The 22,822-nt window shown below is 34.9% G+C and overlaps 4 protein-coding genes across 6 annotated transcripts; 1 reads left to right on the forward strand and 3 right to left on the reverse strand.

Moving 5' to 3' along the window:
* Window positions 1–971: 971 nt before the first annotated feature.
* l(1)10Bb (BUD31-like protein) lies at window positions 972–4,194 on the reverse strand. The gene is made up of 4 exons (XM_022076269.2): window positions 3,749–4,194; window positions 3,517–3,639; window positions 2,592–2,758; window positions 972–1,452 (listed from the first exon to the last, which is right to left on the reverse strand). The coding sequence occupies exons 1-4, from the start codon at window positions 3,840–3,842 to the stop codon at window positions 1,402–1,404; spliced, it is 435 nt and encodes a 144-aa protein (XP_021931961.1). The 5' UTR covers window positions 3,843–4,194; the 3' UTR covers window positions 972–1,401.
* Window positions 4,195–4,410: 216 nt separating this feature from the next.
* LOC110835739 (28 kDa heat- and acid-stable phosphoprotein) lies at window positions 4,411–6,842 on the forward strand. Its single transcript, XM_022076264.2, has 6 exons — window positions 4,411–4,610; window positions 4,852–4,949; window positions 5,030–5,131; window positions 5,263–5,396; window positions 6,224–6,375; window positions 6,461–6,842. Exons 1-6 carry the CDS (start codon window positions 4,601–4,603, stop codon window positions 6,526–6,528), a joined length of 564 nt encoding a protein of 187 aa, XP_021931956.1. The 5' UTR covers window positions 4,411–4,600; the 3' UTR covers window positions 6,529–6,842.
* A 1,171-nt stretch (window positions 6,843–8,013) lies between these two features.
* On the reverse strand, window positions 8,014–15,710 carry SC35 (SR family splicing factor SC35). 3 transcript variants are annotated; one of them, XR_002545000.2, is made up of 5 exons: window positions 14,721–15,065; window positions 14,252–14,389; window positions 13,694–13,911; window positions 13,212–13,292; window positions 8,014–11,471 (listed from the first exon to the last, which is right to left on the reverse strand). XR_002545000.2 is itself a non-coding variant. In XM_022076268.2 (4 exons), exons 1-3 carry the CDS (start codon window positions 15,545–15,547, stop codon window positions 13,698–13,700), a joined length of 534 nt encoding a protein of 177 aa, XP_021931960.1. In that variant the 5' UTR covers window positions 15,548–15,710; the 3' UTR covers window positions 12,001–13,292; window positions 13,694–13,697. The 3 variants fall into 3 exon arrangements, 2 of the variants coding, with proteins under 2 accessions (XP_021931960.1, XP_021931957.1); XM_022076268.2 differs by lacking the exons at window positions 8,014–11,471; window positions 14,721–15,065 and adding an exon at window positions 15,366–15,710 and having other exon boundaries at window positions 12,001–13,292; XM_022076265.2 differs by lacking the exon at window positions 8,014–11,471 and having other exon boundaries at window positions 12,001–13,292; window positions 14,721–15,064.
* A 3,199-nt stretch (window positions 15,711–18,909) lies between these two features.
* LOC110835702 (ribosome biogenesis regulatory protein homolog) lies at window positions 18,910–22,772 on the reverse strand. Its single transcript, XM_022076199.2, has 5 exons — window positions 22,576–22,772; window positions 21,029–21,287; window positions 20,202–20,438; window positions 19,350–19,603; window positions 18,910–19,154 (listed from the first exon to the last, which is right to left on the reverse strand). The coding sequence occupies exons 1-5, from the start codon at window positions 22,722–22,724 to the stop codon at window positions 19,001–19,003; spliced, it is 1,053 nt and encodes a 350-aa protein (XP_021931891.1). The 5' UTR covers window positions 22,725–22,772; the 3' UTR covers window positions 18,910–19,000.
* Window positions 22,773–22,822: the final 50 nt, after the last annotated feature.

A 22,822-nucleotide genomic window follows, 5' to 3' on the forward strand; every position in this document is an offset into this window, starting at 1 on the left:
ACCAACCCCCCCTCAAACCAATATCTCTTGAATAGTAAATTTTACAGATTTTAAGGTGACTTGTCTTCTGGTCATTGTGGCGTGTAGTCTGGTACAAACCGTCCGGCGTTTCAGATGTGTTTACTGCCTCTATCATCACATTAGAAAGTTGCAGAGAATACAGAAAGAACTAAAACTTGCTGTGCTATCTCCTTTGCAGATGTATATTCAAGGCAGACACAACAAGCACAAACACAGAACAAGGCATTTTCCTCTTCCATGAACAAAAATAAAAATAAACACTGCAGAGTACATTATTAGGGATTGATGGTAGAAGAAGTGCTTTATTCACGTATCTTATCACTAAACCTCCAAAAATACCTCAAATCCTACTTATGGAAGACTGAATTCCTCCCCCTTCTGGTTTGACAAATGTACATTATTAGTATCCATAAGCTCATATGTATCTCTGTGTAGAGCACAATCAGCATTATGCCCTTCTGGCATGACATGCAAACCACTACTTTATGTTGTTAGACAAAATATATCCAATTATGCAAATATGCTGACACACACTTCTGGCATGATGCCCTCACCATGCTTATAATCCAAATCTAGCTTGTACAAGAGAACTGACTTCAATAAAAATGGCATATTCTTCACAGATGTCTAAAACACAAAATTTCAGAACATAAAATTGTGCTTGCATCATTCCCCTCACTGAACTTCAGGTTACCACCATATTGGCATCATTAATTCTCAATAATGAATGACTTCCTATTATGTATAGCATTATTTTCATACCTATATTCCATGAAAACTTGTAATATGGAGATACTTTCCTGTATTTCATGGAACTAAAAAAAATGGGGTAAAAACATTAAATTGTTCAAGAACCAACAATAAATAAATAATAACTGTAGGAGAATAAATATCAAAGGAAAGTAATCTGTGGACACACATGCACAACAGGAAGAAAATACATATATAAATACAGTTATACACACTCTTTTATAACACCTCTTCCGTTCTGTTTACAAAAATAATTCATAATGAGCCCTGTTACTATAGAGTGTCCCACTTAACATGGCAACATCCACAAGAGCAAGCCACAGCCACAGCAGCATGTGAACTACTGGAAGACTAGTATCAATGCAGAACGTAGCAGTCGCAAGCAAATATGTGGGTTTCGAGTTACATGGGACTCTCTGTACAATACAGAATATTTCTTCTCCCATCTCATGGGCATCAACTTATACCATACCTTACAGCTAAAACTCTCCACCATACATTCACACTGTATCAAAACTCATTTCATCATTACTTACAAGTATTGCCCTGGAATCCATTACATACATATACTGCCACTTTTATCACCAATTACAGAATGTATTATTCACAGATGTTCCTAATATATTGTCATTATCCTGAGCAGCCCCTGCATCCACAGTGAATGCATTCCACAATGCGACCCTGAAAATAGCAAATTTCACATTCACAGACAGAAGTTTCCTTTCAGTACACAATTTGTTATGGTTTTTAGTAAAGCTCTCTAGTACTGCAGCACACAAATAACACAAATAACAAAAATAACAGTACAGAGTTTAAAAATACCACACTCAGCTGTACCCATTACAGTGAGTTTAAGATCAAAACAGGTGTTTAAATGTTGGGAATGCTCAGTCCAAACACAAATATCTCCTGCAGTCAATCACATATTATGCAGCTGTTAAGGAGAGCAGGCCTTATAATAAAAAGTATCCTACTGACATTCCCAGTGACTGGACAAAAGTTTTTAGAAATACTCCTTTTGTGGTTGTAAATCAAAAGTAAGATATTTATAGAAACTAGCGGAATTTCTGTGTTTTCAGTATAAGAACAAACGTTTCTAACGTAATTTGACATAGGCTGGAATATAAAATGCCTCTAGTCAAGACTTAGAATGACTGTTCATAGGGAAATGCAACAATGGCTTATGTTAACAAATTCAAAACTTTTGGATCCCGTTCTTCAACAAAATTTGAATTTTATAACTTTTATGCATCAAAACTTTTAACAATATGCATAAAAATTAAACTAATATATATACACACAAATAAACAAACACACACACTTGAACCTGCACACACACATAATCGTAAAATTACAATTTATGTGCATTCCACATAGCCATCATAGTATATGTGAAACATGTCATAATATAAATATGAACACTTAATACAACAGAAAACAAATCTATAAGTGCATACTTATTATAGTTACTTACATATATGTCTACAGAACTTAATAATGTTCAATTGCAGTAAATGCCTCTATAGAGCAGAAGTAATATAACAGAAAATATTTCAGCACATTAAAACTGAGTTCTTACATAATTAAGATTTGTTGATATTTCTGTTATCACAACATAACATAAAGTGTATTATATGTTCAATAAATACTTTGCTATTGAATCAAATGTCATGGTAAAAAAAAAAAAATAACAATCTGACTACACCCCACAGTTTGCTGTACAGCAGTTAGCTAAACCTGGCATCATCACTTCATGTTAAGGAGATTCAATTTCTAAAACACTTACCAAATTAAAAGAACAAGCTATTTCAAAAACTTACTTCCTCAAGTTTCCCTTTTGGAACCCGACATATGCAATTGGTACCAAAATTTGTGTCTCTGGTTTGGATGCATCGAAGACAGCACAGATTTTCATAACCTTGTTTCTTCCATTTTGCAATTAGGTTCTTATCTGCTATGTTCTCTCGCAAACAGTATTCATACAATTCTGCAATAAGAAATAAATTAAACATTTCCTAACACATTACTTAACAATAATAATGGAGAATCAAATTATTTATACTTTTAATTCCAAGGCCTGCAATCAGAAATACTGTGTCACAAGTAAAGTAAAACAAACATCAATCTTAAAACATATTATTACTGTTGTAATTTTGATGAGCTACCACAGGTATAACATTACCAATTTATTTTAATATTACATTCCATCATTTTCAGCTAAGCATACACCACAACATGGATTTATAATACATCTGTAAACCACTATGACACTTAAAATTCACATTGCAAAAAAGAAAATATATATATATATATATATCCACTTGGCTTATTTTATGGTGCCTTTTCAATTGCCTGTAAGAAGACAGCCAGCCAACCAGCTTTGGACTTGCATTGTTAAACATATCTTAAACTAGTTCAATGTGTGTCTGGTTTAAATATATATATATGTGTGTTTGTGTGTGTGGACTGACTTGTTTCATATTCTGATTAAATGGAATGTTTGAATGCATATAAGTTAATCTAATGATGGTTGGGTAAAGACATAAAAGTGGCTGCCACAAGTTTTTAAGGTATTATCTGAGTAAACTGATTGAAAGTTATTTAACCTGCGTCAAATGATAATTTTTAATAAGATGAAAATGTGGTACAGGTTAAATGGAACAGGCCCAGCTTAGTCATATATACCTTACAATCCCCAAATGCCACTCTATAATACTCATACACAATACAAAGCATGCAACTCACCTCTGCTGATAGCTTTCCTGCGGTAAAATAAGTCATAAATATAACGCGATTTCTGGTGGTGGATCTTAAAAATTGGCCACAATGCTTCTACTTTTCTCTTTCCTTCATGAGGTTCTGTTTCGGCTGTAAATAAATAGTTTATAAATTATCATAAAGTAAAATGAGAGATGATAACTCATACTTCAATGTCTCAGATTAATCAAGTTGGGTGAGGTTATGATTTTTATCTTACCTTCTCGCATTTTTTGCTCCAGTTCTTCTAATGTTGGTTCAATGAGTTCCCACCCTTCAGGTGGTGATTTCTTGCTTCTTCTGACTTTAGGCATAATGTTGGAAGATAAAATTATATAATTTAACAAATTAATTTCCACGCAAAGACAAGCAAACTAACGAACCACAAACGCAGAGTAGTACAAGTAAGTGCCAATCTTGAAAATTTAAAGTTCTACTTCTTCCTTACTATTAGTAATAAATATCCCTCTGAGATTACTAATTGAAGCATAAAATCATTATTGTTTTGAAAGTCAATGTAAATGTAAAATTCTGCCTCTCACCATTCGTCAAAACACCCTAACTAACTAGATGGCTTACCGAACCCGAAGGTTCATCACCGAATTAACCAAAGTCCTCCACCAGATCCTGTCCTCTTCCAACATCATCACCACAAATAATACCAACTTCACAGCATTACTGTCAGCCAACAGTTCGGTATTGAACAAAATTTCATACACAAATTTATTAAATCAGAATGAAATAATGAAGAGAGTCGTAGTTGCTTCTCACGAGCTGTTTCTGTGAAAAATGCAATATTCTCTGTGTTTATAGCATTAATTAAAAAAACCTTGGCTTTGCAATTGTCAGCAATTCTACTATTACTAACCACAGTATAATGTTGGTAGTACTTCCAGTGTGCGACCGCCAGCAGTGCTATTGAGCAGTTTTTGGTGGTGGTATTGTGTATGGTTGTAGGCCACAGCTGACTGTTGACGCTGGTTGTATGAAATAGTGGTTTGCTTTGTCTGCTAAATATTTTTAGTTCGGGATTTTATAGTTTACGCATAATTTGTGATAACATAGTGTTATAATGCCTAGAGGTAAGTAGGTGATATTATTTAGAGAACAGTGATGTTTCAGTAGCCTTGGTAATGTAATAATGAGCATTTGCAGTGTGCTTTAGAAACTTTATCCAGAGGCAGGAAGAACTTTCATCACTGCTTAGGTCTGAAAAGCCACATTTATTGCAAGAAAATTTAACGTGCAGGCATATGATTGTATCACAGCTAACCGTTATCTTGTATAACTGATATTTTTATAAATTTCTTTGTTTCAACAAAGGAAAGTACACCAATCATAAAGGCAAGCACAGGCAATTCACCAATCCAGAGGAGATTGAGGAACAAATGAAAAGAAAGGAAAAAGAAAGAAAATGGAGGGTAAGAAACATGTACACAGTTTCTGGAATTACCATTATGGCATTAAAACCATACTCATATTCTCATTTTTTTTTCCATAGGAAGAGAGGGGTGATGCCAGTTCTAGTGAGGATGAAGCAAAAGGGAAAAGTGATACAGTCTCTGAATCTGAAACTTCTGAAGAAGAGAGTGAAGAGGAGACGGTACATGGCATTTTACATTTCTCAGATCATTTATAACATAATGGTGAATCATCATGTTTATACATTACATTACAACTGTACAATTATTTGCATACTAATGTGCCCTTTTTTCCAATCTATTATGTTGACAGGTGAAAGCCAAAGGAGTTGAGAATCTAATTCATGTGGAAAATCCTAATAGAGTACAGAAGAAGGCAAAGAAATTGTCTACTCTTAATGAAAATGTTAAAGTGGCCTCAAAACCTGAACTGTCACGTAGAGAAAGGTGAGAAATTTCACATCCATCACCCCCACCTCTTGAATATAGAATTGACACATAACTGCAGTTCATAATTCTAGCTTTGTGGCTTTCCTCCATTTTCATTTTCTGAGTTTGTTTAATGGTGGCACAGTGAAAGATAGTGAAATTGTGAAAAGTAGGCTGTGCATTATATTCACCGGTTTTGTATGAGTTGAGGTTCTCATGACAGTGAAAGCATCATTGTTGGTCTTCTGGGTTGTAGTGCTATGTGGACAAATCAATAGTTATACATCTCACCACATTACAATCCGGAAAATATCAACATAAAGAAAATATGCACTTAACTAATAAGTTCTTCCCAGAAAGGTATATTAATAAAATACTAACATAAAACATTTAAATGAAATCATTTATTATGTACTAGTCTCTGTTTGTATGACCATCATGCCAACTTGTGAACCAAATTATATGTTTAACATAAGTGAAGTATAATTATTAAAATCAACATTTTATTACACGTTTAAATTGGCAGTCATCTCAGGGTATCCAGAAAATCAAATTTTTTTATGGCAAAGTGTCCAGGTAAATGCCACCAGAAACCAATCATGATACTTATCAAAAATTAATTTATAAGTAATTGCTACATAACCTAAATTTGTTACTGATGGAAACCCCCACAAGTATAAATCCAGCCATGCCCTATATTAACATTGATCCCCCTCCAACAGATGTTGATGGTCTCTCTTTATTGTCATTGATTGTACCGCAACTGTGTTGCCTTCAGTTTTTGTTATTTACAGAATCTTGTAGTTTCCAGGATTAAAGTAACATTCAGTTTGTACGTCTTTCAGGGAAGAGCTGGATCGTCAAAGAGCTCAAGCAAACTATCAACGGCTGCATGCTGAAGGGAAGACGGAAGAAGCCCGTGCTGATTTAGCCCGTTTAGCCATAATCAAGCAGCAGAGAGCTGACGCTGCCAAACGGCGTGAGGAAGAAAAGAAATGTATGTGAATTTTAGCAACATTATTCAAATTAGAGTAAGCATTGCTGTTGTCATATATTTACAGTAAAATGTATTGATTTTTCAGTAAAAGAAGCAGCGAAGCAAACAAAAACTGCACAAGTCCAAAAAGCTCTCGGGAAAAAGACAACATGATCCCGACAAAGAGTTTTGAGATTCTACATACTCAGCAGCTCAGAATTGGTTTTGTTGATGTCAAGATTTGTTTTGGATTTTTTTAAGATTAATTTTTTTTACTTAAAGATTGGGATCAAAATATGCTTCCTGTTCATGAATTTGTTAGCAGGTACTCAAATTTCTGTAGTTCAGTCAGCTGTTTATTAATATGTTTACTTTTGTTTTAAAAATGTTTAACCATGTACATATGGAATGTATTATTTAAACAAATCTGGTAACATGGTGTAATCATTAGATAATACACAATGTATAAAAGTATCTTCACTACCTAATGAAGTGATATTGAATATCTTTTATCTCTGAATTTCCAGTCAAGTTAGGGCAGTATACTTGCTATATTTCAAAACAAGATTTCTCACTCTAGATTAGCACTGCCTTAATTTTTCAGTGGTGCAGAGGCATTCGTATGCTAAGCCAAATGTATCCAGTCTGCTCCATGCAACCCATATGTCCTCAGATCCATCTGTTTCCAGATTTTCTGAAAGACCACACTTTCAGATAAAGTCTACATACATCCCTATTGTCCAATTTAGTCTTTCATATGCAATTTTATTAAACAGATGATCAGTGCAATGAATTTTATGGCATTTCCTTGACGTAATCATGTATGCAACTGAAAATGCAGTTAATTCAATGTGTTTTCCAGCATTACACCACAAATACATTTAGTTGTGAAGATGTTAGAATATTCAGTCACGTCTTTTCAAATGGGAAGAAAACGAACATTTCCACGGCCACGAAGACTGTAGCTCTACTTTTCCTGTTACAATAATAAAGAAAACAGTGGAAAAACAAGCATTTCAAAAAGTTTCTACAAAGCAGGATACACTTTCATTGATGATGTATTAAAGGCAGAATGACATTATTGCATTGGTTTCAATTTTACTTAAATTGCTTTTGAAACCTGTTAAATTTTTCAAACTAGTCCTTTTCCTTTGCACTTCAATTTTAATGAGACAAACCAAGAATTTACATTCTCTCATACCTCAAACATAAATCACTGGAAACATAATTTTTGGCCAGTTTCAGATGAATGTTCCCACTTTATAAACATTAAATAAGTTCAGTAACCTTACACATAAACCATCATTTGGTAATATGCTGTTTTCCAAATTGTATTAACTCTTTTCTGACAATTATCAATTTTCTTAATCAATTTTTCAGTGTTCACACAGCCGTCAATTTTGAGATGTCCTTGTAATACTTCATCTTGATGTCAGATTAATCATTTACCTGAGGTCAAAGGTCACTGTTCACGATGACCATAAACCAAGTCACTAGCAGGCATTACCCTTGTTATGCTTCCCCCACCTCATGGGTCTACAAAGCTGGTACCAGGATGGAGACTAATTTTGAAACTGACACAAATTTAAACTATCACATACACATCCATGGAGAATCGGAACAGTGGACAGGTACTAACATATTGTGCATTAAAAGTAATTTCCTAGCAAATTAAATTTTATTTACTAAAAATGGTAACAAAAAAACACTAGTCGGAAGTTCTTGGAATGTAGGTTCTTGATAATTGCAATCTTCTGGGTTGTAATGTGAAAACCTCAAATCCTACTTAGCTTCTTGATGTTTACGTACCCTGACATCATACATTTGATTAAAATAAAAATGTAAATTTATTCTAGCAATACAGAAAAACTTTCTATGACCAAGATTGAACACAAAAATGCAGGTACACCAAGTATCAATGTTTTCAAAGCTGCACCCTTCCACAACTCGGAGTAAATAAACTTTTGTTGCAATTTTCACATTGTTCTCTAACCCACAGGAAATAAATTACAAATTTAATGAGATAAACCTCCATTGTGCCATAATTCTGGCAGCAAAGCAATGCAACTCATACCATAAAAACCTTGTCGTGGTCTTGGGCCCACAAAACACTTCATCCACCTTCCGATGATCAGCTGCTGCAAGTATACACAGTGCAACATCCTCTGTCTGTATACATCAATGATTATTTCAAATCAAATATTTAGCAAGTGATAAATGATCTGTACCCATTTTACCAGCTTTGGCAAATGAAAAGTTACACACCAGCGTTTGGCCTATGGTCAGTTTAATAAATATAGATCAGTATAGGTCCAGGTATACTTTGAAACTTTCTCAGCATTGTGCAATGTAACAAACCAGAACTGTTGCATGTCACAGAACAAATTGAATTCCTTATTCCCATCTAAAAAAGGTCAAGAATACTCAAAGAAAAGACTGTCTAATGCTTCTTTCAACACAATTGCTCTGATGTTTGTGAGAAGCTTTACTAATACTACATATAGTTCAAAGTCAGAGAACACTTTCCTGGGTTATCTGAAATATATAAAAACATGCATACATGAAAACTGTTTACACTTTATATAGTTATGCAAACACCACTTTGAAAAACACCTAGTTGATAGATATTGAGTCATACTGTGCTATACATTTTGCATCCACATTACTAGAGCAGAAATGAGTGATTTGGCACATTGTAGTCAGGACAGTAACACTCAGCCAGTGGAATTTGAACATCTTATAAATTCAGCAGCTTATGCAGATAAAACCAGCACTGTTCAAAATGTAGAACCTTTTGAAAGAATGGTGGATTTTCAGGAAAGCAGTGAATGTGTCAACCATTTCAAAACACTCTTAATGTACAAGCCCTTCCGGTATACTGTGAATCAGAGGCATTTCAGGAACCTGTTCACCATCATAATGAATGATTTTGTGCTGATTTACTTTACCATGTTCCGAGCACTGATCTTTCAGAAACAATTTATGAATATGATGAAAGTAGTGAGAGGCTAAGTGTACGTACGTGTGCCTCTTGGTCATGTGCAAAAATTCATGCATGTCTGGCATGAATAGATGTCACATTTTGGTGATCTTCACACTTGAAGATTACAGTCTAGTTGTGCTAGGATGCAGTATAATTAAAGTACAAATTTGCAGTTTTCCAAAAGGGGTAAAATTACTGAAGCTATATTAAAATGTGTGAACACTGTACCACAGTGAATGAGAGCAGCAGCCTGTATAACTAAACATGACCCATCATCAAAATAAAGAAAGTTTGATTTGATTCAGATGCCAGTTCTTGACAAAGCAGCACTTGCTGATTACACAAGGTAAAAAATTTTTAGTTACATATTGAAAAGGGCTTCAGAAATATGAGGATATATTGGACATATACAATTAGTGGGATGTTCCTTCATAGATATTTACTACAAAAGCATTGTGATGTATGATTAAATAAGAAATAGCAATGCTGAACTTTGAAAGTCAAAGGAGTGTGAAGGTTCCTTCAGCCAAATTTTAAGAATGTTATGTAAGTCGGTCTTTGTTCTTTTTAATGTATTTTGCTGAATCAAAATATATAATGTGATTGATTTTGGAAGAAGAAAAAGAGAGAAAAAAGTCACCAAGTGTTTTTCAAAGATAAACAATATTCAACACTGCACAACATGCAAGGTTAAGAGATTTCAAAAGTTAAACAAAACACAAGCCAATTTAAAGTGGTATATGTATATATATGCCTGGGCTAAACTACACATAATATAAACAAGCAATGTAACTTACATTCACCCTTGAAAAAGACTGCCAATACAATTTTAATAGCGATGATCAACCTTTAGGGACAACTCTATGCGCATGTTCAAACTGTAAGCCAAATTATACCTTGAAATCATTATATGAACTTACAAATACTTTTTCTCTGTAAAAAGTAATAACACATAGGACAAATGGGAAGCTCACTACAGCTTTGCATTACAACCAAAGGGGAGAGCAAGAAATGTTTTCATGTCTCCACCTGGATTGGAGCTTATACACTTGCTAATGGCAATCGCTGCACACAATAATTCTGTCCTTAGTGAATGAGTTGGAGCCAGGTGTCATTACATCTGCCAGTTTGGCATCCTCACTACACAAGGCCAGAAGTAATAAACATCAACTGCAATTAGAAAAATATAAACATAAGTAAAGCAATTTAAAACAATGTCATACTCCAATCACCCACTTACCTGCACTTTGTACGACTGAGAAGAAAACTGTAAGCATATTGCAATTTGGTAATTTCCACTTTACAGAAAACATATTTACCAGCTCCCACAAGAGTATAACAGTACACGAATGCAGTATTAGTAGATGCGCTGATCAGTGACGACACCTATCCTACCTTCTGCTTATGGACTGCAATCAGCAGCTCGGAGATGCAACTCTTCAACAGTAAAATATTCCGACATATTAGGGATGGTGGCAGCCAAAATTATATCCATGCAAAGACAAAAGCAGGGAATAAAATCAAGAATGGCTTACTGACGAATAAAGGTGGTTTGGTTTACTTGCAGACGAAAAATGAAAAATGCAAGGGGCCCCAGGGACTCATTGCCTTCAAACGAATTAACGGTTTACTACGCCAGGAAACAGAGGGCCTAAAATGTTAAGATTTAATAAATAAAACAGAAGGGTCAACCAAATCCCAAAGAATATGTAACAGAAGGGAAAACTTTATAAAGTAGTGAAATGAGCCACATAAAATAGGTGCAATTTGCGATGTTTAATGGGGGGGGGGTCCTCTCTGAAAGCACCAACGTACCAGTTGACTGGAGACGCAGGCTGGTATAAATAAGGAACATTACGGCACGTTTCAAGACCGAAACTGGGAACATCAACAGGGAAACATGGATGCTCATAGTTAAAATTGGTACTGGTTCGGTGGGAATGAATGATACTCGCCACCACCACACACACACACGTCGGCACGCACTGCCATCAGCTACCCGCAACTGCTCTCGCTACCCCTGACTGCCATGTGCCCCGCAACTGCACTGCTACTCTGCCACCGCAACACCGAACCCCAACACAGCTTACACAGCAATCTGCCACTGCCTCTCGCTCGATCACTACCGCCCACCCTGCGGTATTGGAAAAACAGGGTTAGCCATCGAGCTAAGGTTGCTTGAGCACGAAGGCTCAATTCCCAGCATACCATGGAAACTAAATACCATTATAGGTTCTAATACAGTTAATACAGTTGTTATATTTGTAACATTTCTATAGACCGACCAATGTAAATATGTTGTTTATACCATATTCAAGGCACAGAAAAATGGCGCCTTTTTATAAGAACATATGGTTATTCCAACATAAAATTAGACCAAATCCATGGCAAATTTCACCACCAAGTCAGTCTATTACTTCTGCTGATTTGAGCAGTCAAATACAAACTTCCGTTTTCATGTCACATCAGCTTCACCAAACTGTACTGAATGTAACATTGCATATGAATTAGGGCCACAATGCAAGACATACCAACCCAAATGGAAGCCATGAAACAATCTCACAACCTCCCTACATGGCACAAAATGCTGTTCTAAGCAGGGAATTAAGCCTTGAACATTATCCATTACTTGACATGTTGGGAATGCAAGTAAAGCCATCATATTACAGTACATTATCTTTATATAACACAATGTCATAACTACACAAAAGAAACCAAAGCTAAACCTAAATTATTCAGGTCTTAAACATCTACAAACCTTACTATTAATGGTATTCAAACAAAAGTAAAAAATTCAAACACAATGCACAAATTTATACCTACATATTCCTGTAGTATACACTAGGGTTCTTTTAATGACACGAAGTAATAACATACTTTCATAAATGCCCTTACATATTACAATAAACTGTTATATCATCTTAATGTTAGCTAGGAAAAATTAAGGAATGGGAACAATATTGAGTGTTACGAAACATAAAATGCGGAACTTCTAAACATTTAAGATACTACTGATAAAATGAAAGCAAATCTACTTTGACACTTGAATTGGCATGTTGATAATAAATCCTGCCATTTTCTTATATACCGTACTTCACTAGACCACAAACATTTGTATCCTACATCTAGTCAGAGAACCACAGCAACCAATTTGAATGCATGTGACTTTCTTTCCTAGACCTAGATCATTCAGCAAAAACCAATAAAACTAAATGTCTGATAAATCTGCCTATTGACTTGTAAGACAAGATTTACAGTATGTTCAACTGAACCATGTCAAACTGTGGATCAAGACTCATTAAGGTACTAGCAAAGGCAATCTTAAATGTGTGCCTGTGCATTCAAAATATACGTACAAAGGCCATTAATATGCAACAAACAAAGTCTTCACTTTTTACAAAGTTTTGAATTCTACAGTTATCCGTTTTGAACTCAAAACTAATCATAGAATTATTCTGATGCATATCATCGTCCATCATTTAACCGCGTGAGAGAAAAAATTCATAAACATTTTAGCTTAAATTAACCACATAAAACCACTCCATACATAATAAAATTGTGTGAAACTTGGAAAAACATTGAACTTACTGCAATTATGACAATGAGGAGACATTGGAATATTCTGTTTACTCAAATTAAATTACATAGACAGTACTTGAACTTTCCAACAATATCCATATTCATATCTGAATGGCAAGGAGAGGCAGACAATTCTACTATCTTGCTTCGTTTAGAATTCTTAATACATACAAAATTATATAAGCACTCAAAATTTTATGATCCTGTTATCCAACATCATAAACACAGAATATAACCAATAGTTAGGTAGGTACAATATAATATTCTTCTGCCCAACACTATGATTAATCAGTACCTTTCAAAAATGCAGAAGTCTGCTTCCGTCTTTATTCCACTAAATATAAGTGCTGAAACCACTCCCTTAGCCACCATCACCCTGGAAAAAGTCAGAAGTCCACAATGGCAAAAATGTAATTAAAATCTAAAACACCAAAAATTACTAGACATGTTTTTACTCCACTACACCACACTCTATTTAGAATAGCTAAATATTAAGAAAATTTCAGTTTAATGCACACATCAAATCTGCAGTATTATCTCCATGCTACAGCATATGCATCTCTTAACAGGATGGGCTCTCAATAACAAATACACTATTCTCATAACAGATACAAACCAATATATTCTGCAACCTACCACTTAATGGATGGGATTCATCAAATGATTAATCTCATATTCCATCATACCTGTAATAATATTATACTTACACAGTGCATGGTGCAAATATAAAAAACAATTTTAACATGATCTGGCACAGTGCCTACATAATTAAATTACCTGTTCACTTCGACTTGGATCGTGACTTGCTTTTGCTTTCACGTGGTGATTTACTGCGGGAATGAGATTTCCCACGAGAGCTCTTGCTATCAGAGCGTGACCTGGAACGGCTGCGAGAACGTGTGTATGAACGGCGGCGAGACCTTGAGCGTGAATGGCGAGAACGAGACCTAGAGCGGCTCCTGGTGCGAGAACGACGACGAGAACGAGACCGAGACCTGTAGAAATATAAATTTGTTGAAATAATTACATGGTGTGAATTGTGAGAATATAAATGTCGATCAATCACAGTTTTTCACAATCAGAATACTCTGAAACTTATCTGATGGAGTTCTAAGTAACTTGCAACCCACCGGATAGCATGCAACAGCTGTTCTGCATTGTAAGGAACATGTTTTCCAGTAGTACAGTCAGTGCAGCAGGATCCACATTAAGTGGGATGAACTGCAGTAAATAGATGCACAACTGGAAGAATTTGTAGCTAATTTTATTAAGACATGGGAGTTGGCCGTTATTGGGGGAGGGGGGGGAAGCACACATCTGTTGTAATAAACCCACCTCCTTCTGCGGCTATGACGGCGATATGGAGACGACGGTCTTCCATATCGAGCCATTTGGACTCGAAGCTCCCTTCCATCCAAAAGTCGGCCATCCATTGCGTCCAATGCATCTTCTGCATCGCGCTTGTCATAAAACCTTTTAATAGAAACATAGAGATAAAGTGTTGAATTAAAACCTTAAAATAATTCCACACTAGCCACTAAGTTAACCCACTTTGTATATTGAATCAATAAACACCAATATTTATTAAACTCCAACTAAAAAAACATATTAGCCTCCACAAAATTTACAAACAAACAACCATTATAAGTTGTAGCTCTTCGGACGATTTAGTGGTTTAGGCCTAGTGGTCTCTGGAATGACGACGAAGCAATCCATACTACGCCTCTGGCCGCCATTACGAAGGGCAAAACTTAATTCATCAATACGAGGGCAGATAAACCTCATGTCTATTAATGCTACTCACCTCACAAATGCAAATCCTCTGCTCTCTCGAGAAAATCTATCGCGCGGAATATAAATATCACCTACTTCGCCACATCTCTCGAAAACACGACGCAAATCCTCTGGCGTTGTTCGGTAGGTCAAATTATCAACCTTCAAGGAAACCATTCCCTCAATCCGTGGAGGAGGTCTTCCGTAGCTCATTTTTGTTGTTTCTCACAAAACAATACAACGAAAAATGCTTTCCCGAAACAATTGTTATGAATTATATACGATTACCAATTCAATTTCAAAGACACAGCAGCAAAACTTTTCTTACTACAAACCACGATGACATCAAAATGGAGGATGGGACAAAAGAGAAAGACGCGGATGAATATAGAACTACAGTAGTGAAGGTAGCAACTACATTAATTTGTTGTATGCACACTTCCACAATGAAAATAACTTAGAACAGTATCTGCGAATAAAACAAATTAATAAAATACCTAACCTATAGTACTCTAATAACCATACCTATATTTGTAGTACATTTTCAGACCACAAATTCACACTTGCGTTCAATGTTAAATACAAATGTTCACTTGAATACGGTATTTCTGCTTCCTGCTTTTCGTAACAACCATCAAAATCAAATAAGAAATTAAAACATTAAAAAATAACTAACCTCACAAAAGCAAATCCTCTGCTCTCTCGAGAGAATCTGTCCTTTGGAATATAAATATCACCCACACTGCCAAATTTTTCGAAAACACGGCGCAAATCTTCTGGTGTTGTTCGGTAAGTCAAATTACCCACTTTCAAAGATATCATACCGTCTATTCTAGGAGGCGGCCTTCCGTAACTCATTTTGACACAAAACTGCAAAAAAAAGCTAATATAATACACTGTTTATAAATTACACTTATTTATAAGTGACTCACTTGGCCATAAAATTATATTTAACCACTAGTCAATTTGAAATACGGAGCAGAATTATTACAATCAGCAATATGGCGACGGAGGACAACGTGTGACGTAAGTTACCATGGAGATTGTTCTTCCCGCTTCAAACAACTTTTTAGAGAACAAGAGATTCAAATTTATATTGACCATAATTTTTACCGTATGTTTAGTACACAAATCATGTAGTTTTACAAAACAGCAATACAAATGTCATGAATGTTTACAAGCATTGTTGTTTAAAACAAACACTTTTGTGACTTACACTCCTCCCTCAACCCGCGAACTTCAAATATTCCCGCTGAATTTGATTTTCTTAGTTTTTTTACACTTATATTTTCTTGATTATCACAGTGGAGAAATAAACTTAGCAATTACTTATTTCGCTATACAAGTGTCTCATAGAAAGATAATTTCTATCAGGCATTAAATGTGTAGAATAGAATTTATTTATATTCCGTAGATCCTTCATAACCCTAAGTCAAGGATGTAGAGCAGGTCATAGCACAAATACAATACTTGTTTCTAGTACAAATGTAAATACATAGTTATAACATTTATTTACAGATTTTTGGAACTACTGTATTACAGCAAAATAATTATGATGAGAAACCATAACCATTAATACTTAACATTAATATTATTTCATGGTTTACACAATCAAATGCCTTGGCTAGGTCACAAGATATTCCACCCACATGCATTTTATTGTTAAGGGCACATACAATTTCATTAGTGAAACTAAATAGAGCCTTTTCTGTTGAGAGATTTTTTCTGTCCTCATAGCAAAACATGCCGAGCTTATTTTAGGGATAATGTATTGAATATGTGTTTTCCAGTTCAATTTAGTGTCAATTTGTAGGCCAAGCAATTTAGTCGTTTCTATTTCCTCAATTATTTCATCATCATACCCTATGTTTAGATTTACTAAAGTTCTGTTGATAGTACAAAATTTCATGAAATTTATTTTGTCAAATTTTATGTGGGTTTATTGGCTTTAATTTATTTGTTCAATCTAGCAAAGACATCATTTATGCAATTTTGAAAACAGGCAATTTTTGGATGTGAAATAAAAAGATTAGTATCATCAGGAAAGAGTATAGGTTTAGAATGAGAGTTGATAGTTGGGGGCAGATCATTGATATATACAAGAAAAAGCAGAGGACCAAGTATTGATACTTGAAGTATTCCATGTTTAACAATGCCCCAATTTAAGTAGGTGCTATCATTTGAATTTGATATTATTTCTAGTTCTTGCTCTCTGTCATGAAGGTATGATTTAAACCACTGACCAGCTATATTTCGAATGCCATAAAAATTTAGTTTTGATAGTAATAATTCATGATTTGCACAATCAAATCACAGGATATTCTACCAACATACGCTTTATTATTTAGTGCACTTAAGATTTCATCTGTAAAACTGAACAGGGTTTTGTCAGTTGAGATTTTTTTCTAAATCAAAATTGTTCACCTGCAAAGACGGAGTTTAAGAAATCACTTATTCTCTTACACATAACTTTTTCAAATATTTTAGAGAATGCTGTTAGTAATTAAATTGGTCTGTAATTAGACTTGCAAGATTTTTCACCTTTTTTCTATACAGAGGTTTAACTTTTGAATATTTGAGTCATTCTGGGAAAGCTCCTACTGCCATTGATTGATTGCACAGATAACGTAGAGGAGCACTAATGTGGTCTGTGCAGCTTTTTAGTGACTTTGTAGATATTTCATCATAACTGCATGTATTTTCTGATTTGAGAGAATTTATTATACTTTTAATTTAATTTGTTATTGTGGGCATAAGACTTAAATTTGGAAAGGTTTTAGGGATTAGTTCAGCAAGGTACTTTGATGCGTCTTCTGTTGTTATGGTTGTAGTGTCATTGTTAATGCTTTCTATACTTGTTAAGAAGTAAGTATTGAAAGAATTTGCTATGAGTTTAGGATTCTTTATTATATTATCCTCTATCTTTACTGATGGAGTCACTTCATCTGTAGAACATTTACCTGTCTCCTTTTCCACAATTGCAGATGAAAACATTAAATGTGATGAACAATAATAATAAATACGAATCCCTTACCTCAAACTTTGTTCAACTGTAAGAGACCACGATGTCCACCTGCAATGATCAATTTAATCAAAACTAAAATGGAGAGAGTGGAGGGCAGTATCACAGATTTCTTAATAATTCTTATATAAGATAAGTACATGTGATATTCTAAAACGTTTTTAACAGCACAATATTATCTACTCTACGACACACTTCTTCTACAAGCGATTCACAGCTCAGCTATTTTCGCAATAAAATATAAAATTTTGTAATTAGTGTTCATTGGTACAAAGTCACAGACACACCCACTTCTTACATATGGTGTCCTGGTAGGTCTTCGTGGTTTTACACAGTCCCTTCAGGCAAATGTGGGGACAGTTCCTTAAATTACACCATGGCATTTCCAATTCATTATTCATTAGGCCCTAATCACAGTCTAGATTGACTACTCTCAGCTTCTGGTACTGACAGCATAGCTACATAACCTACAAATAAAGAACATTATGTGCACTTAACTTTTAATCTGCTTCAAGAAATGGAAAATTATAATGTAACTAACATGACTGAATCAAACAGTTCCATGATCTCTCAGCAAAAAGACAACATGGAGGGAATGTGACAATTTTCATTCTTCTAGTGCAGCTGAAGAAAATCACAAAGTTTCAGAGAAAAAATTATGCCCGCCAACATGCTCAGGAGATTTTAATGACACATTTTTATAATTATCTATTTCACAGATGTATGAATCTGCAGAAGGTGGGTATCAGCATTGCAACCTTTACTTTGATGATGTTACTGTACAAAACAATTTAAATAATTTCCTCAATACATGCTTCACATTCTGTGACAATTTTAGAAGGTCCTTTACAAGAACTACCAACTGATGACCAGTATAAACAGGTATTACTTCTAACAACAGGATGAAAGATTGAAAGTGGACCAGTCTGAATCTTCTCAAGTTTCATCACCATCTTACTTTTCACTTTGTATTCTTATGATACGTAGTGTTATATATTATGATAGAACATAAATTAAAATGTTCTAAAACAAAATGCTAGTATTGTTAGGATAGTCAAATTAAGGTTAGATATTTGGATCAAGTAATTGTTGTCCCCCAATTCATGAAGAAGGGATGACAGATGTAAATGGATCTGTATGGGATGCGGACATGTTTACCTTTTAAATTCCTATTATTTTCAATCAATTTAACCAGTAATCCAAAACAAGAAACATCTCTTCATTAACTTTTTTCACATGGTTTATATAATTTCAGTGAGTACAGGCATCATCATATCAGCAGATATGCATCAACGTCTTTTGCGTCCTGTCTTTTCACGTGGTTTTCTGATACCCTTTCCACCCTTGGGTTTGGTTCCTGTCCTCTTCCCAGCACCTTTTCCTTTCTTCCCACCTTTTCTTCTCTTTCCTCCCTTCTTCTGACTTTTCGTTCCCTCAGATTGCCTGCAAATAACAGAAAACAGTATCCACACATTATATCAGTGTTTATTTACTTTGTGGATTTGATTGGATTGGCAGGGAAAAATTAATTATGCCCTAGTAACACTGTGCCACCATACATCCCACAGATTGAACACGGACCTCTAAAGGAAAGACAGTATTCTCAGAAAAGTATATGTAATAAACTAAGTTCCTTACTCTTGCTGTTCAGTGTTCAGTGACCGATTTACTGCCTTCTCAATATCTAACTTGGGCTTCTTGTTAAGGATACTGTCAAGGATGTCCAAATTTGATTTCCTTTCTTGCACGGGAGTTGGGGGTGCTAGTTTCCTCTTCCTGCCACTTGGAAGCAGAGGTCCAATGTTCTTTGCTCGCTTCTCCTTTGGAAGATTCCCCTGAAACTTGCCCAGGGAAGCAGTTGAGGCCTTGGCTACTGACACAACTTCTCCCAGCTTTGGAAAGACAAAAAAAGTGCATTTAGTATGCCATAGCAACAGAATTATTAAAAGAACTCTGGGATTTTTGAGTTTAAAATTGTTAGGGTTTTCATCAACTTGCTTCATGCAAACTCTGAGACAATACCCTAAAATGGGCCACGACTAATTCAGCATTCTTTAACCAATCTACCATTTGACTCTGTACAACCAATGCAGATGAAAAGTAATTTTTAAATAAACAAATAAGTGATCAGCCACCTAACAAACATTTACTTACTCAGAACAGCAGCAATAAACAATTTCAGTTTTTTACGCTATGTTAGATTAATTACCTAAATGTTCTTTAATCCCTGAACACTTTAAATCTATAACATGAAAGTATTAAAATAACTAAAATTTATAAAAATGCAGCAATGAAATTGGGTATAAGTTTACATGGTGATGTAGCTCCGCTTTAAACAGAAGAGTTCATAGCTGCATGAAAAGGATATATTTAATTTAAGACAAATATGAGATCACAGATGTAGTGTGTTCAGTTTATATCATGTCTGGGTATTTATGACAGGACACTAGATAACATTCTTGAAATGATAATAAGCACAAAACTCGTGACCTGTTTGGAATTAAGTTTATCGACTGAAAGAAATCCAACTCTTGGGATCTTGACATTTTTTGCTTTTGCCAAATTTCTAAGCCTCTGAAATTCATTCTTTGCAACATTTTCACTCTTAATTTTGGACTTCTTGGTGAACTGATCCTCATTAGGATCTCCTCTGTCTGGTACTGGAAGCAACCAGTTCTTTTCCTCCTCAGCTGCTGCCCGCTTGAAACCATATCGAGGCACCCATTTCTGAAAAATGAAAGTAATATGAAACTGAGTGGAGCATCAACTGATGTTTAATCATGACATCTAAATGGGAAACAGGAAGCATGGAAACCAAAGTCCTTCAGTTTGTAATATGAGAGTAGTGTGGACTGAAACAACTGCTTGAACCCTGTAAAAAGAAATGAGAAATTATCTTTCCACCTACACATGCAGAATGGCTGCATTTTCATGAGGGTGAAAGCTGCCAGTTTGCCGAGGTCGAACAATACATAAATATATAATGTCACAATCTTATGTACTCTACTCTACTCATGTGATGTAATAAAGGGGTAACATCACACAAAAATACATTATTAATTCTTCTGGAGATACCGGCTGTGTCAGGTGGTTGAACGGAGAAAACACCAATGTTTTCAAAACTATCTTTTTCCTCATCCTCAGGATTCTGGGTACTTCAGTACCCTGAGGACGTTGGCGTTTTCTCCATTCAACCACCTGACAGCTGGTATTCGAGACAAATTCATTATACTTAGTCACTGTGAAAGCTTCAGATCATTCACTTTACAATATACTCCAACAGATGACAAGTGGCTAAAAATTATTCTTGAGCTTACCTGCAGTGTTCCATCCCAAGCCAGTTTTGATTTTTTGGTTTTCATTATTCCTTTCTCCTGGGCATATTTCTGCCACTTTGTCAATGGCTTTTGTTTTGGAAGTGGTTTCTCCCTGGGCAATACAAATGTTGGTGCTGGAAGTTTTGCAACTACTGCTTCTTCCACTCTCTCTGTTGGCAATTCCCAAATCTTATTCAAAAGAAGCTGAGTGTTGTCCCGTGCTAGATCTTTGAAATACTGGTCTCTGTCTGATTTAGATCTGAAACAATATTTTACATATGCAATTAAGTATGCATTATATAAATGTACTACCACAGTTGAAAAGTTTTGTACCCCTAACAACAAAATGTACATTGATGGTTACTTTGTGACCTTGCTAAAGCATCTGATTGTGTGTTTCATGACATATGTATTACTATCAAAACTAAACTTTCAAAGAATTCATGGTAAAGCTAAGCAGTTTTGAAAACAGAACTTAAACTGCAAAGTTCAGATTGTTACTCAGGGGTACTGTAAAACATGCAGTTACACAATATTATTTATTCATAATTTATTTAACACCACTTTTTTCAGTACCTCAGACTATATAGTGTCAAATGAGATGACGATAGTGAATAATGAATTGGAAAGGATGGGAAAGAAAGCAATCTTGACCTAATTTAAGGTACTATCCTCAAATTTTCCTGGAGAGACTGAGGAAAGCCATGGAAAACCCCAATCAGAATTTTAACCTATGATATCCTGAATATGAAACAAAAGTGTTCACCACTGGACCACTACATTCAGTCAGTTCCTTAAGGTTCAATATTTTATACTCTACTTTTCCTCATATATGTATATAAATAATCTACCACAACCATTAATTCTCAATACAAGCCAAAACCCTTCACTGATAGAACTGCATGAAGGGTCAAATTGTATTTACATAATTGAGGTTTTGCTGTAAATATTCATAAATGAAAGGTTTTCATGACAGAACAAAATTTATTTGTGTTCAACAAATACTTCATAGGCCTAAGTCAAGGATGTAGAACATGTCATAGCACAAATAGAATATTTGTTTCTAAAACCTATATAAATTCGTTGTTGTGACAGTGATTTACAGTCCACTATACTATTAAAGCAAAAATAATTACACAAGAAAGAATCATAATTATTTCTCATATGTATTTATAATAGATGAGAATTTTTACTTGGGGTAAATTCTTCTGTGGAGTAGGAGTGAGACAGGAGATGCTCTTTACATCTTGATTCAGATGGGGGCAATAGTACTGAATAGCTCAATTCCAGTATAGTAAACTTCTTTTCGATATTTACAGAGGTTAGTTTTAGGCACAAGAAGGTTGTATCTTTATTTTGTGGACATCTGTATTGTAAAATACTCTTACAAGATTTGTGCAGGCGGTTCTTACAACTATATTCTTGCACTAATATTGGAACTTATTACTCTATTTGTATTATCATGTGTTTTACATCCTTTGCTTAGTGTTATACAGAATCTATATATGAAATTCCATTCCACACCATAACCTATGCAAGCCACAAACCTTATTTTTCGTAAGTCTAAATCGTTTGTGTCTACAGCCAGCAATGTTCCTAAATCATATTCTAGTTCAAGATGTTTTTCTACGTGAATACTTTTAAATTGTTCAGCATGCTTTGCTGCTTCCTCTAAAACTTTTGTTACAACATCCATAACGAAACTCTTGTAATGGCCTATCCAGCTTTTTCCAAAGAAAATAAATAAGAGAGGTCGTCTCGACAGAGTATAGGGCACAGAGAGTAAAACACTCA

This window comes from Zootermopsis nevadensis, unplaced genomic scaffold (genome assembly GCF_977971745.1).
Source record: "Zootermopsis nevadensis isolate Lab colony 2312 unplaced genomic scaffold, Znev_1.0 Znev_ptg000024l, whole genome shotgun sequence".
NCBI lineage: Eukaryota > Metazoa > Arthropoda > Insecta > Blattodea > Termopsidae > Zootermopsis > Zootermopsis nevadensis.

Excerpts from the sequence above, each read along its gene's own strand:
- LOC110835702 (XM_022076199.2), bottom strand. The coding sequence starts at position 22,724 with ATGGATGTTGTAACAAAAGTTTTAGAGGAAGCAGCAAAGCATGCTGAA. Across the intron at positions 21,288-22,575 it reads TTAGACTTACGAAAAATAAG|ATCTAAATCAGACAGAGACC; the intron begins GTTTGTGGCTTG and ends ATATTGTTTCAG. Across the intron at positions 20,439-21,028 it reads CTTGGGATGGAACACTGCAG|AAATGGGTGCCTCGATATGG; the intron begins GTAAGCTCAAGA and ends TTCATTTTTCAG.
- LOC110835739 (XM_022076264.2), top strand. Across the intron at positions 4,950-5,029 it reads AAAAAGAAAGAAAATGGAGG|GAAGAGAGGGGTGATGCCAG; the intron begins GTAAGAAACATG and ends TTTTTTCCATAG. Across the intron at positions 5,397-6,223 it reads GAACTGTCACGTAGAGAAAG|GGAAGAGCTGGATCGTCAAA; the intron begins GTGAGAAATTTC and ends TACGTCTTTCAG.
- SC35 (XM_022076268.2), bottom strand. The coding sequence starts at position 15,547 with ATGAGTTACGGAAGGCCGCCTCCTAGAATAGACGGTATGATATCTTTG. Across the intron at positions 14,390-15,365 it reads AGAGGATTTGCTTTTGTGAG|GTTTTATGACAAGCGCGATG; the intron begins GTTAGTTATTTT and ends TTCTATTAAAAG. Across the intron at positions 13,912-14,251 it reads CGTCATAGCCGCAGAAGGAG|GTCTCGGTCTCGTTCTCGTC; the intron begins GTGGGTTTATTA and ends ATATTTCTACAG.